Consider the following 13,901-nt stretch of genomic DNA (forward strand, 5'->3'; position numbering starts at 1 on the left):
TTACCATGCAAAGAGGGGAATTCAAGAGAAAAGGCCTCAGTTCTGCTCCCCAGACAGGGAAAGATCAAGTTGCTGCTTCTGCTATCTACAGCCTGAGGTTTATGAAGCTTTGCTTTGTGTCTAATTTTAAAACCACCAAACCAAAGCAAACCGTCCACAGCACTGCTTTATTTTTAAACCCAGTCAAACGCACTGGACTCCTCTGCTTTCCACTCCCAGCACCTTTTGTCTGCTCCAATACGCAAGATGTGGTTAGAGCTTCATGAAAAGCCATTGAGATGTGGCTGCAGCAGAAGAGCGGTACCTGCTTCCGCTGAGTCTTGATGCTGCAGTTAAGCTTTGACAGCAAAAGCTGGGTCCGAGAAACCAAAGAAGAGCTGTGGAGATGGTCAGAGGTGAGCTTCTGCTGGGGGCAGACACCACCAGCAACAACTCTGGGGATATTTTAAGGGTTCAGGCTTCAGTTTGCAACCAAAGCAGTTGTGGTCAGCAAAGCGAAACGCGCTCCATCCGTGCGCAGGGTGGCAGCAGAGCAGGCTGCTGGTTGCAAAGCACAACCTGGTTTTGGGGGGGGGGGGCGTTCTTTGGGTTTGATGCCTCCTCTCCAGCCAGGCTGGAGAATACGCATCCAAAAAGGGTATTCCTGTACCTGTTTAGTTGGCTTGCACTAAGCTATAGATCCTTTGTGGTGTCTATCACCACAGCATCTCAGAAGCTGGTATAGGTCTTGAAGGAGCGAGCAGGACCATGCACACTAGCAAACCCTTGCAAAGGCTGTAGTTAGCAGATGCTCACTGTGTAAGAGCAGCTCTCTGTGAGCCAGGCAGAGTATATCTACACCCAGTGGCCTGTGCAGTACTGACCTACTCTACACTGGTGTGGCGGTGCAAAGGGGACAGACACTGCTCCAAACCCACTGCACGGAGCAGGATGTGAATCCTCCCTTTCTGCACGAGGTTTCCCAGCAAACTCTATCTCACATGGAAAACCCAACCACCTTCCACTTGAGAAGGCAGACCAAGGAGCACTGACCCTGCCACGCTACCTGCCTTCTTGAACCCTCCTCTAACAGTGGTACTGCTGCTCAAGCAGCAGCTTTTCCTCCTCCTCCATCAGCCTCCAGGCTGCTCACCCAGCCTCCCGCTGGTTCAAACACAAGCCACTTTCCCAACTCTCAGCTAAAGCTTGGCCAGAACCTCCCTGTGCCTCCGTGCCCTGACTCTGCTTGGCCCCAGGGGGATGCAACTTCATTCCCTTCATGTGCTGAGGATGCACATATGGCAGCCCCCTCCCTTCTCCACTTCCACCTAAGCCCGACCTCCTAACAACCTCCACACGGCACAACGCGCCTGGCTCGCGATGCCAGAAGGCATCCAGGTGCTGCAGCCTGATGCTTCACACCCACAGCCAGGCAAATTTGCTGGGATTTCCGGGAAGTGTCTCTAGGGTGCCCCGTGCTGCTGCACCCCCAACTTTGGTGAGCGCTTGTTTGGAATGCGGGGCCATTGGTGTGAGAGGGGGAAGCAGAAGAGAGGGGAAGTTATTCTGGTGGTGGCCTATGAATAACATCCAGTGATTTATAGGAAGTATAATCCAATAATACAGTAAAATAAAACAGTGTGTCTGAGATGGGTTTGATTCCAGGAATTATAAAACAAATTATTAAAGAGAGAGAGAAGGAGCCTCAGAGAGGCCAGATCGGAGTAAATTGGGCACAGATGGGGCTGGGAGGGGGGTTCCTCTCCTTCTCCCCTCACCGAGATGCCCCTGCCGCAAGCACGGCTTCAATTAGGCCTTTCACAAACCAGAGTTTTATTTCCCCAAATTACAGAATTAAAAAAAAATTAACGTTCTTGGCGTGTTTGTGGTCGGGATAAAGGGATCCAAACTTCTCCCCGAGTCGCTTGGTGCAGATGGCTACCAAACTGTTCAAACGGGCCACCCCACGAAGGTCCTGCCCCAGCCAGAGCCCCCGCAATGGCCCATCACTATGCCTACGTGATGATGGAAAGCTCTAGTAACTGCATGTCTTTGCCATGTAGAGTAGGTGCCCATTCCCTGGGTGGGCCCTCCTTGCCCCATGGGTTTGAGGTCTCCAAGAAGCCTTTTCCCACCTGGAATGCTCCCAACAGGAGGTCAGAGGGACCCTTGCTGGCCACACGCCTCCCTGCACCACAGGGAGAGCAGCTCACGCGGAGGGATGCTGTCTGATGCGGAGCAGCAGGGGAAGCACTTCATGTGGGAATTCTTTGGCTTCCTCTGTCACAGAAAACAACAGAACCAATCCATCTCCCAGGGTCTGCCCAGTGCTGCCCGGCTGCACAGGCAGCTGAGACCAGCTCCAATGTGCCTCGTGCTGGCCCTTGGGGACAAGCACAGCTCTGCTGCCTGCACTGGGCAGAGACTGTGGGGCTCCGGGTTTGCGGCTGCAGAAGTGACCTGCACTGGGAGGTGGTGAAATGCCACGTGCTGCTCACAGCTGGCTCTGAAACCAGCTGAAACATCCAAGCGTACCCCAAAAAAGGCTGAGAAAGCTGGGCTGGTTCAGCCTGCAGAAAAGAAGGCTCCTTAAGGGGAGATCTTAGAGCAGCTCCAGTGCCTAAAGGGGACTACAGGAAACCTTTGGACAAGGGCCTGTAGGGACAGGACAAGGGGAATGGCTTTAACCTGCCAGAGGGGAGACTGAGATGAGCTCTTAGGCAGAAGCTCTTCCCTGTGAGGGTGCTGAGGCGCTGGCCCAGGGTGCCCAGAGAAGCTGTGGCTGCCCCATCCCTGGCAGTGTTCAAGGCCAGGTTGGACACAGGGGCTTGGAGCAAGCTGCTCTAGTGGAAGGGGTCCCTGCCCGTGGCAGGGGTTGGAACTGGATGAGCTTTAAGGTCCCTTGCAACCCAAACCACTTTGTGATGCTATGATTCTGTAAGAGCACTCGGCAACCTCACATAAATTGATTTACAAAGAAGTGGCATCCACCAGGAGCCAGAAACACACAGGAGGACACACCACAACTGCCATAGAGGGGACACACACCAGGGCAGGGACATCCCTGAGGGACAACAGCCAACCCACACCACAGCAAAAGAAAACGAGCAAAGAGCAGCAGCATAAAGCATTAACACATGAGTCCCCGACCTCCCCTGCTGCCTCTGTGAAGCAATGGGGTCAGACAGAACATCATCTACACCAAAAACAGGGGAAGCAGAGACTGAGATGAGGCAGGACTGGTGTTTGAGCCTGAGCAACAGAAAGGAAAGGTGTAGCTGTGATTAAATGTTGTGTTCATAAAAACAAAATGCTGCAGAAGTTCTCCAAGTCAAGACTGTTTTACTGGCAACAAAGTCCCACAGCTGCTAGCACCACTGCATCACAGCACGAGGGGTCCATCAGACACCAGTCACGGCACAAGCAACAAGTTTAGAAGTTTCTCAGGAATAACTGTGGCTCCAAAGACTTGGAAATACATGGATGGGAGGGAAGGAGCAGCTATCCCTGGAGAAAGCTACCCTGAACAGCAGGGAAGGAAAGATCTCGGACCGACCTCCCTCACTGGCCCCGAACCCATGGATCAATTCCTGCTACTGGGAGCTCACAGCTGAAGGTCAGACAGGCCCGTGCGATGGGAAGGACACAGACACGCTCTGATCCCAGATTTGCAGAAGGATTTCAGGAGGAGGAGATCTCTGGAGGCTGTTTGGTCCAACGGCAAACTTAGATCCAGCTCTACAGACCTGACGCAGCCAAGCTCTGACTACAGCGAGCCTGGCTCACGGCTCCCCAGTAATCCCTGGCAATCGGGATGCAGGCAGGGAGGGACTGCTTCCTGTGCCCCCCCCAGCCTCCCACATCCCCACAGGGATGGATCAGCACCCTCTCCCACCACTGCCCATGCTACTGCAGCCCAGGGAGCTGACTCATGTGCTGGGAAGTGGAAGCCTGCACCTTCCCGACAGCGTTCCTGCCGTATGCTCCAGCCAATGCTCTGCCCACAGCAACCCACACGCTGGGGAGGGAGCCAAGACCCTCACTCCATGCTGGGCACTTGGTACTCATTCAGCAAACGTTCTCACTTGCCTTTTAAACCCTTTCCTTTTCCTCCCTCCCTTCTGCACCCAGCTCTTCCCAGTATCACAGCGCCAGCACCGAGCTCAACCTGTGCTGTGCCAGCACTCGGCTCACAGCCCACGAGGGCATTTGTGCTGACGACAGGATTTGCTTTGCCAGCAATATTCCCAGTGATATTTTAGGGTCACCAGAGCAAGGAGCATGCAGGGAAATCCCTGATGGGCACCAGGGATCAGATGGCAGAGCAGTGCCATCCGACCTGCAGGCATTGCATGAGCACTGCCACCTACTCCACAGCCCCCAGCAGGACCAGCTTTGCTTTCTCCAGAGATCCAGAAGCTGGGAGCAGCTGGCAGATACCCACACAGGAGGCAGAAAACTCTGGGAATATTGATTTTTCCATAGGAGATAAAAAGCACTCACTTCCTACCACTCACATCCACAACCCGCCTATGGATGGAAGAGCAGAGTCCAGTGGTCCAAGAGCTGGGAGTGATCCACAGGGACTTGCCACACAGCCCAGCCAAATCTCTTCCTCTCTTTACCACCCGCTCCCAGCTGCAGCACAGACACTGTTAATTCACCTACCGGGGCCACACAGAGGCATTTGCTCATAATCATAAAGTACTTTGCAGCTCAAAGATAAACACGCTGTCGCTGGCTGGCATCTAGCAGGAGGGAGGGAGGGCAAAGCTGCTTCCCAGCAGGGCTGACAGCTTCCCCCAAGAAAGGAGGGTGCCTGCAGGGCTGGCCGGGCAGCAGGCACACAGGAGCTGCTTCCCAGCCCCCATGGCTGGTGCTGGTTCAACTCCATCAGCTGATCTTGGCCACTAACCACCAGCCTGACAAGTGGCCAACAGGCTCACGCGGGAGGAATCTGCCAGCAGCAGCTCTCTGGGGCTCGGCCTGATCACCCACATGGTGGCTTCAGCTGAAATCCATCAGCTCAAGACTCCCATCTCTGGGATCTAAATCCCAAGTGAAACATTGCTGCATCCCACCCAGGATGCACAGCTGCATCCCTGCTCTCAAACACAGACCTGGGTACCTGCTCCCATGTGTGTTGGGAAAGACACATCCCTGGAAGCATCATTTCAGACTCAATGGAAGAGACTGGTCTGGTGGCATCTCTGCTGACCAACACATTAAACTCAACAATGGCAGAGACCACATGGGCGGATGGAGGAGGCGATGGGGAGGAGGATGAGTAATACCAGATCTGCTTTGGTCTCTGGGTGCCTCAGTGTGGGGCATGGCCTCCAGCCTGACCTTTCAGAGAGCAGTATCACATCACCCAGCCACCTGCATGAGCAATCACAGCCAACACCACTCTCCCAACAGCCAATGGCTCCCACATCTTCCCAGTGCAGCACAGGCACTGTGTAGGGCCCAGTGGAAGGCAGAGCCATGGAGCAATGCCTTCCTTCTGTGCTTGATAACTCAGGCTCTAGGGAGATGTGATGCCTCCTCGCTCCTCAGACAGTTCCAACCAGCTCCAACCAAGGTCCCTTTGCTGTCCCTACAACCCTCAGGCATTCAACCACCTCACTGCTCCCCCCTCCACGGTAAGTCCCCCCCTCCCTGCTCCACACAAGCAGGCTGATCCCCAGCGCGGTTCCCCTCGAGCAGCACGTGGTACCTTTGGGCTGGGAGTTGTACACTGCAAACATGTTGATGGCCACAAGCTGGAGCATGCGGGTGCTTCCGATGGGAGGGGGGCTGTGCTGCAGCAGGACCTGGAACTCCCTCAGCACCTCCTCAGCCACCGCAGGGAACGTCTCCATCCTGCAGACAGAGAGAGAGTCTCAGGCTATGCCCAGGGGTGCAGGGTGCTCTGTTGGCACTCCTGGGGAAGAGGAACACCCTTGGGTGCTGTGTCCCATCCAGGAGCTGCAACAGAGGCAGCTGAAGCCTTCCTTAGAGAGAGGGTAGCGAGGGATTGCTGTGTGACCAGCAGGCAGCATTCCTTTGGCAGGAAAACACGGCCTTTATGAGTCATTTCTGACCAACCATTTTTTTCTACTGACTTCTACCAAGCTGGGAGCGATGCCAAGAGGCCAGCAGCTCGCTTGGACCAGGAGCAGCCCATGGGACTCCCAAGAAAGCCAGGCTGCAGCAAACTGCACACACTGGTGCCACATTGCGGATGTGGCAACTCCAAGTGTGTTGTACGTTGGCCAGAGCATGCTTCCCCCACAAGAACAGCGCCTATCCCTGTGCTCCTCACTGCCGGAATGGATCCCATGGCACTGAGCCCTGTCCCCTAAGGCTACACGCTGTGATTGAGCCCCTAAACTTCATCACTTAGAGCCCCACAGGACATGGACTCGCAGACTAACAACTGCTGCTGGAAACATCAAAGCTGGAGCTGGTCCCTGCAGTGCGCGGCGCTGCTGTCGCTCATCAGGACACAGCAGCCAGCGGCTGCAGTGCCACGGCTGGGGATGGGGTGAGCTTTCAACACTGCTCACAAGCACCCATGCAAACCTGACGCATTCATCCTGCTCTTCATCTGACATCACTGAGGGAATTAGAGGAGGTTACTGTTGGATCCTCAGCAACCTCCCTAAAGAAGAGGGGTCAAAAAGTGGGCAGCAATCTGTGCACAGAAATGACTTTTGGTTGCCCGTAACAGCCCTACCAAAGAGTCCTCCCCTGGTATTCCATGGAGATAACTTCATAACCAAGAAACCTGGGAAACTATTGAGGTCCTCCTGTCCCACCACCTCTTCTGCTGAGCTTTCTGCGCTACATCTTGCTTCTGTACTAGAAAAAGCCACAGCTACACTCAGTGAGAATGAGTATCTCATAGCAAGCATCCGCTCCAGTTATCAGTGACACCGCACTGCTATGCCCACACGGGAGCAAAGGAGCCAAACTCCACAGTGGGAGAAGCACGAGGAGCTAGGGCAGGCAGCCTCAGCGGCCTCCATAGCAATTTCCTCTATCTTCCCCCAAGAGATTCAGATCTTATGATATCAGCACGCTACAGGCTGGATTAGCAAGCCACTTCTGGTAACCCACATGGGCAATTCTGCTGGGCTTCCCCAACAGCCTTTCGGGGCAGTAACAGGCTCTATTTTTAAAGACAGAAAGGCTTGCTGCTTCTGAACCATATTTCACAGATGCCTTTCAACAAGAGGTTCTGCCTATAGCAGCAGGGACACCCTCTCCCCGGGCACTGTTTGCTGGAGCAGCTCAAGGCCTCTGTTACCTTCACACAAATATGGCCTGTAACTAAACAAGCCCCTTGTAACCAGGCAGAATGAAGCAGCTCCACTGCTCTCCCTGGAAGAGGCAACTTCCCTGGATGTGGAGTGCAGCCAGGGAATCAGAGCAAACTGATTGCTTCTAAAGGCTTCAGCAACATCCTCCTAGTACAGACAGGACATGGGATGGAAGAGCCCTTTGCAGCATGAGCTGTTAGTGAGAAGATGAAGATTACTGCTACGGAACAACAAGAAGGAGCGAGGGCTTCCTCAGCCCTGCCAGCTGTGCTTTGATAGCACAGCACATCTGGAACAGCACAGCAGTAACCCCACTGAGCTCAAAACCAGCAGGTCAGGAGTAGAGAGGAAGCATTTAATAAAGTGCTTACCTGTGGGTTTAGGAGCAAAAGAGTCCAATTAGGGCAACATCATCTTTTCAGTACTTTTTAGGGATAAATCACTAAGATCCTGCCCAAGGAGGACTCAATTATTCCTCACCTTTTACCTATTTTAAGCACGGAAGCTGTTTAGCAGGGCTGGACCATTTTCTCTTCCTGTGTCAGGGTATTGCTTTCTAGTTCCCTTCTAAGTACTTCAGGGGATATTCTACCATTAAACATAGTTGGGTTTTCTAAATGACTGTCCTGGGAAGCAACGGCCTCAAACGCTGCACCTTCATCTCAAAGTCTCAGGAGCCAATGTGCAAGCGATCTCTGCAGCATTCCCATTAATCCCACTGCTGGGATTAGCTTGGATTCCCCATAGAGCTAAGGAGCAGCAGCTCCCCAGATGCTCGGCCTTCCAGCACAGCCGTGCTGCAGTTAACAAACCTTCCACAGGCTCTAACAGCTTTCCTCCTGTTTTCCTATGTGCAGGAGGACATCCAGTTCTGCCTCCTCACTGCTGCCCACGAGCACATCATCAGTGCCTTGTGAGTCAGGATTGATCAATAGCACCAGCAGTGAGCACACTGCTCTCCCCCTCACATCTCCAATAAAACTGGCCAGCACAGCTCCTGCCTCCCATTGCTTTATGAAGGGTCCAAAGCCAAGCACGTGCCACTCCTGACTGCTCATCCCATGGATGAAGCAAGCCCCGAGATTTCAGGCTGCACGGCAGGATCGGTGCTTCCCTGCTCCAGGAGGGAAAGGGGACAGGCCCAGAGGCAGGGAATCCAAGTGAAAACCACATCAGCAGGCACAAGATGCCACTTTGCATCCACACTACCTTTACCTAATTGGCCTGGAAAAGGTCTCTCAGCCCTGTAACTTGTAGCCAAGAGTTCCACAAGAGACTAAGGGAGCTCATGAGACTACATCTGCTCACGAGGCACTGGCAGGCTCAAACAGAGACCACTGTTGCCAGAGACTATCTGGATCTATGTGAGGTCTCTCTACACCAGCTGACAGCAAGGGCAGGGACAGCTCCATGGGGATGGAGTTCATCGGCTGCGGGGCTGAGCTCTGCTCCCTGGGTGATAAGGATGTCTCTGAGGCTGGGATCTCAGCCCAGGCCTGAACCAGGCTTGCTTTGCTTCAAGGGCAGCTCTTCAATTACCTGAAACCAGCTTCTGACAGACATCGCCAAGGGCACTGTGTTGAAACCAGCTCCCAGAGCCAAGGCAGCTCTCAGCTATGAGGCTTCCACTGAAATGGCAGCGAGCAGATGAAGGGCAAGGCTTGTCTCAACATGCTTCAGCCACCACATGGGTCTGCCTTGATGGCTCGGTGCTCCTCACAGGCAGAGCCACCTCTCAGCTGGCTAAGAGCAGGGGGGAATGGAAGAATGAGGTAAAACCAGGAATTAAAGAGGAAGGAGGAGGGTTAGGTGATGGCAGAGAGAAAACAGCATCTAGTCCCTCCTGTGTGTGTATCAGCCATCAGAGCTGATCCTTTGCCAGAGGGTTTTGGTGCATGGGCACGACTGGGTCTTGAGGTGGGGGAAGAAAAAGCCCAAACAATAACCAGTGTGGATGTGAGGGCGGGTAAGGAGAATAAGAACCAGGAGGCTAGGCCGGCAAGAATTCACACCCTGTGCCCTCAGCTCCAAACACAGCTTAGTTGCTAACAATATTAAATTCCAAAAAGACTTGTAATGTAGGAAAATAAAATAAACATCCTGCACACTTACCCAATCCTGGTAAACAGCTTCCCATGGGCATGGAGAAAACTGAGGATGAACCTTTTGTTCAGCTGCATGGGAAAGGAAAAAAAAACGAGAGAGAGAGAGAGAGAGAGGAGAAAACAATTAAACTCTCTCCGATTTCCTGTGAATTAAGAACGTCCCCAGTGACAGAAGAACCTGGCCTGGATGCTGGGGGTGGCACTGGAGATGGGAACCAAATGGACATGCCCAAAGTCCTACCAGTGAGCCAGCGCCAAACAGCTGGACCGCGATGGGGCGGTGGAGACACAGCGCCCTCTGCCGGGCCCTGCGCGCACAGCACCCGAACCGCGGGGACCCCCACCTCGAGGGTGTCCAAACGAGCACGAGGGTTACATAGGAGGAGCCCCCTTACCACAAATGGCATTAAACACGCAACCAAAATAACCCCACACAACCAACAGAAGGAGTTTTATCAGTGTGCTGAGTGCCGGGGCAATGAGGAGGAGCGGGATGTCCTCACCGATGCTCTTCTGCTGAGAAGCCAACACAGGGAGTTCAGCATTTGTGCCCTCTTCAAGGAGCAGCTTTCAGAAGCAAGGGAGCACTGTGAGGGTGCTGAGGCGCTGGCACAGGGTGCCCAGAGAAGCTGTGGCTGCCCCATCCCTGGCAGTGTTCAAGGCCAGGTTGGACACAGGGGCTTGGAGCACCCTGCTCTAGTGGAAGGTGTTCCTGCCCATGGCAGGGGTTGGAGCTGGATAAGCTTTAAGGTCCCTTCCAACACATTCTGTGATTCATTTTACTCCCACCTTAAGCAATTACGGTGAGGGAGCCCGTTCAGATGTACCAGAGATGCCTCTGAAAGCCTGCAGCAGCAGAACTGTGTTCAACAACCAGAACAACCTGGAGCTAAGGGGATACAGGGGGAGCTGGCTGCAGCACACAGCGTGAAGCAGCTTCCTGCCTGCTTAGGTCCAAGTAACACCAAAACCTGACTTGAATAATCACTTACTCCAGCTCTGAGCCACCTCTGCTAGCTCAGCAGAGCTCTGGGCTTTCCCAGCCCTTATCTAACTGGCTTTGAAGAAGGCTGTGGGTGGGTGAGGAGTCACTGCCTGGCTCTGGAGGTGGCTGTGTCACACACTCGGAGCAGACTGGCCCTGCTCTTACCTTCCCCACAGCGAGAGCTTTCCCTCTTGTGCCTGCACAGCCTCAGCGCGGTGAGAAAAGCCAGACTCCGAGCCAGGCTCCAAGCACTGCGTGGGGAGACGCTGGCCAGGAACAACCCATTCACACCACACTTTTATACCTTGAACTCCTCCAGCGAGGTCAGCAGCATCACTTCCACTCCCGGGGGGGGGTCAAAGGCATGGAGAGAGGATGAAATTAGCAGGCAAAGCTTGGCAATGCCAAGAGCCAGGCGCAGTGAGAAGGTGCAAGACAGGCACCGGCCGATGGCTGCAGGGGATGGTTATCACCGGCAGCCCTGGCTCTGGCATCGCTTCCACCCTCAAGCCCTCACCATGACTTACACCAGCTGCTCCATGAGGTGTGATTCCTCACTTGGGTGTAATTAACCCGGGCTGCATTCCCAGAGGACCCGTGCAGGAGAATGATGCCCTGCTGCAGAGTCGCTCCTGGGCCATGTGCGAGTTTCAACATAAAACCTGTCTCATAAAACAAGCCAGACCAATTAAACTGGCCCCTGCAGCAAGGGGGTTCTTGCTTACTCGCTGGTTTACTGCTGCCCTAAAGAGCCCTTTCCACTGGAACTCGAGTTGATTTGCCACCATTTTATGAACTCTGCAGATGAAACCCAGAAAAGACTGGGGAATATTGGGACAGCAGAGCAAAGTCTTTCACTGCTCTGCCAGGGAAGCTTGGATACAGCTGCTTCTTCACCATCCTCCTTAGGACACCAAAGCAGCTCAGAGCTTGAACCCTTTAACACCTCCTTAGTCTTTAACTCAGGCAATAGCTTGTGGAGGGAGAAAGGTGGTTTGTGACCAGCTCTGTGGCTCCAGCTGCAATCACATCCCCTGACAGAGACAGCCCAATCAGAGTCCCTAACTCAAGTGCAAGAGCCCTGGTGGGACAGCGCTGTGTCCCACAGCAAGCAGGAGCTGGAGGAGGTTTTTCATGGGGGATATGGCAAAGAACAGGAGCCTGTGGCTTTCCATCTCTACTGGAAAGACTGCATGTGCAGAAAGGAAGAAACTGGGGCACAAGTTTTCCCCCCCAAGGCCCACATTCACCCACAGTGCTCACCCTGCAATCCCCACCCCACGTTCCCGGCAGCGGGGGAGTACCAAAACTCCTCACTTGGAATGGAAAGTGACAGCAGGGCCCAGCAGGGACGTGCTCAGAGCATTGCCACAGAGACACAATGCTCTGGGAGGGCTCACCAGGACATCACCTTCACCCCCATCTTCCCAGAGCAAGCTTCACCCTCAGCCTTTTCATTCACAGTCCTAAGGACTAAGCAGTCACACTCCACAGGAACCAGTGCTGAACTGGGACAGATATCTGTATATATACATATATATATATATTCTTTTAGGTAAGCAGGATACCTGCCTCCAGGAAAGAGTATTTCATATCTCCTGCCAACTTAAGCACGAACCCAGCAAGCCCAGGCAGAGCCCTGTGTGCCCCAGCACTATGGCATCACGAGCAGGCACTCCTGAAGCTTCTTTCACCACTTTTTCTCTTACAGCCTCAAGGTTTTGATGAGCTCATCACTTAACTTTGGACCTTTCATCTCCAAGTTCACACTAAGGCCACGGGACTGCTTTGACTGGGCTTCTCTCTGGATGACTCCTTCTCTAGTGACTCACCTGTCCCTCAGTCTCTCTGCTCCTCCCATCAAACGCTGCTTCTCACGGCCAGAGGGAACCAGTGACTTCCACTGAGCTGTTCTGCATTCACACAGGGCAGAGGAACGCTTCCCCAGAGCCCTGCTAAGTGCTGCCTGCCCTGACAGTGCTAACATGAGACCTGCAACAACTTCTGGCCTTCATCTCACTCCCTGTGCAGCCCAAAGGTGGCTCCACTCCAAAGGTTTCCTGTTGTGCTGATGCCATGGGAAGATGGAGCTCACTGTGCACTTCCATCGCTGCCCTTTGCTCTTAGGAATAAGGAACCAAACCTAGCTGGTTGCTTGGGAAAAGCTCCCACCCCCCGCAAGCTCATCCAACAACAAAAGTATGTCAAGAAAGAACAGATTTTGGCCCTTCCAGTTGAAAACGGGCATCAGAGATATGGAAGTTATGAGCATATAGTGAAGGCATTAGTTGTAAAAACAAACCAGTTGTCAAGAAGAAGGGGTCCCTGCACACAGTAGTGCCTGGAGCTGAAAACAGCTGGGTTAGCTGTCATGAGTCAGCATGTGCAGACAGACTAAATCCACCTGGGAAGAGGCAACCTCACCAGAGGAAGCAGCGCACTGCTGCTCGGGGAGCATTCACACAGCGCACCGCCAGCTAAACTGGATGTGTTACCATGGAAGGAATCAACAGTGACTAACAACTCCTCGTGGAGCAGCAGAGTGCAGAGATAGCAACAGAACAGGAAGAGCCAAGCTCAAATCACTGAGAGGCCACGAGGAGTATGTCCTGACAGCACACAGAGCAAGGGCAGGCACATAGCTTCAGGAAAACTTTGTCATGTCTTGAGCCAGGGAAGAAGAAAGCAAAACCCCAACCTCAATAGACCATTCCCTGAGAGGAAGGGGTTGTAAATAGGGTGTCCCACCCCAGCGTGAAAACACTGGGAATGCCACCAGGGTGCACAGGAAAAGGAGCACAAGGATCTAGGCCTGGGAAGCAGAGCTGCTGCACGTGAACCCAGCACAGACCCATCTGGCTCAGGGTGAGGAGTGCACAGAGCTTTGGCACCTGAGCATCAGTCCCAGCTGTGAAGGAGGCACCAAATAAGGGAAGGATTCTGGAGCAGTGACTCCTGGGGAAATAAAGTGTTTCAAGTTCAAAATTGTTACTTCAGGTTTGGAAGTAAATTTCAGGATCTGGTCTTTATCAAGCGAGGCAAACTTTCTTCAACATCAGCAAAGCATCTGCGGAGCAGAAAGCGGTGTCAGAGTCAAAATAGGCTGCAAAAGACAAGTCCATTAATCAAGAGACCAGATGCAAAACTGCCTGTAGCAAACGCGCTGCCTCCACTGGAGTGGAAAGGGCTGGAGCACAGCAGGATGTTCTCCTGAGTCTGAGGGTCTCCTCAGTGACAAGGGGTTGGGATAGAGACCACAGAGCTGCACGGCTCTGCTTCAGAACACGTACCACACTCATCCCAAATATTTCCCGGCTTTCTTGGGCAGCCAGGCTTTTCCAGGCGCAGCTTCCTTGCTGAGATCCATGTGCAATAACATCCAGGCACCCAAACCATGCCATATTCTCACTTTCAGTTCAAGGGCTGGATATACCACATTGATTATTAATCATGGAATGGTCTGGGATGGAGGGACCTTAAAGCTCATCCAGCCCCAACCCCCTGCCATGGGCAGGGACACCTTCC

At 53.5% G+C, this 13,901-nt stretch overlaps 1 protein-coding gene across 3 annotated transcripts in view; it reads right to left on the reverse strand.

The window, feature by feature from the left end:
* SMG6 (SMG6 nonsense mediated mRNA decay factor) overlaps positions 1-13,901 on the reverse strand; it is a 106,683-nt gene that overhangs the window by 74,161 nt on the left and 18,621 nt on the right. For all 3 annotated transcript variants that reach the window (XM_080629856.1, XM_080629857.1, XM_080629855.1), the window contains exons 9-10: positions 9,399-9,460; positions 5,699-5,844 (exon numbers count right to left, since the gene is read on the reverse strand). In XM_080629856.1, the coding sequence (XP_080485982.1) occupies positions 5,699-5,844; positions 9,399-9,460 (208 nt within the window). The remainder of the gene's footprint in view (positions 1-5,698; positions 5,845-9,398; positions 9,461-13,901) is intronic.

This window comes from Psittacula echo (genome assembly GCF_963264785.1).
Source record: "Psittacula echo genome assembly, chromosome: 15".
NCBI classification, from domain to species: domain Eukaryota; kingdom Metazoa; phylum Chordata; class Aves; order Psittaciformes; family Psittacidae; genus Psittacula; species Psittacula echo.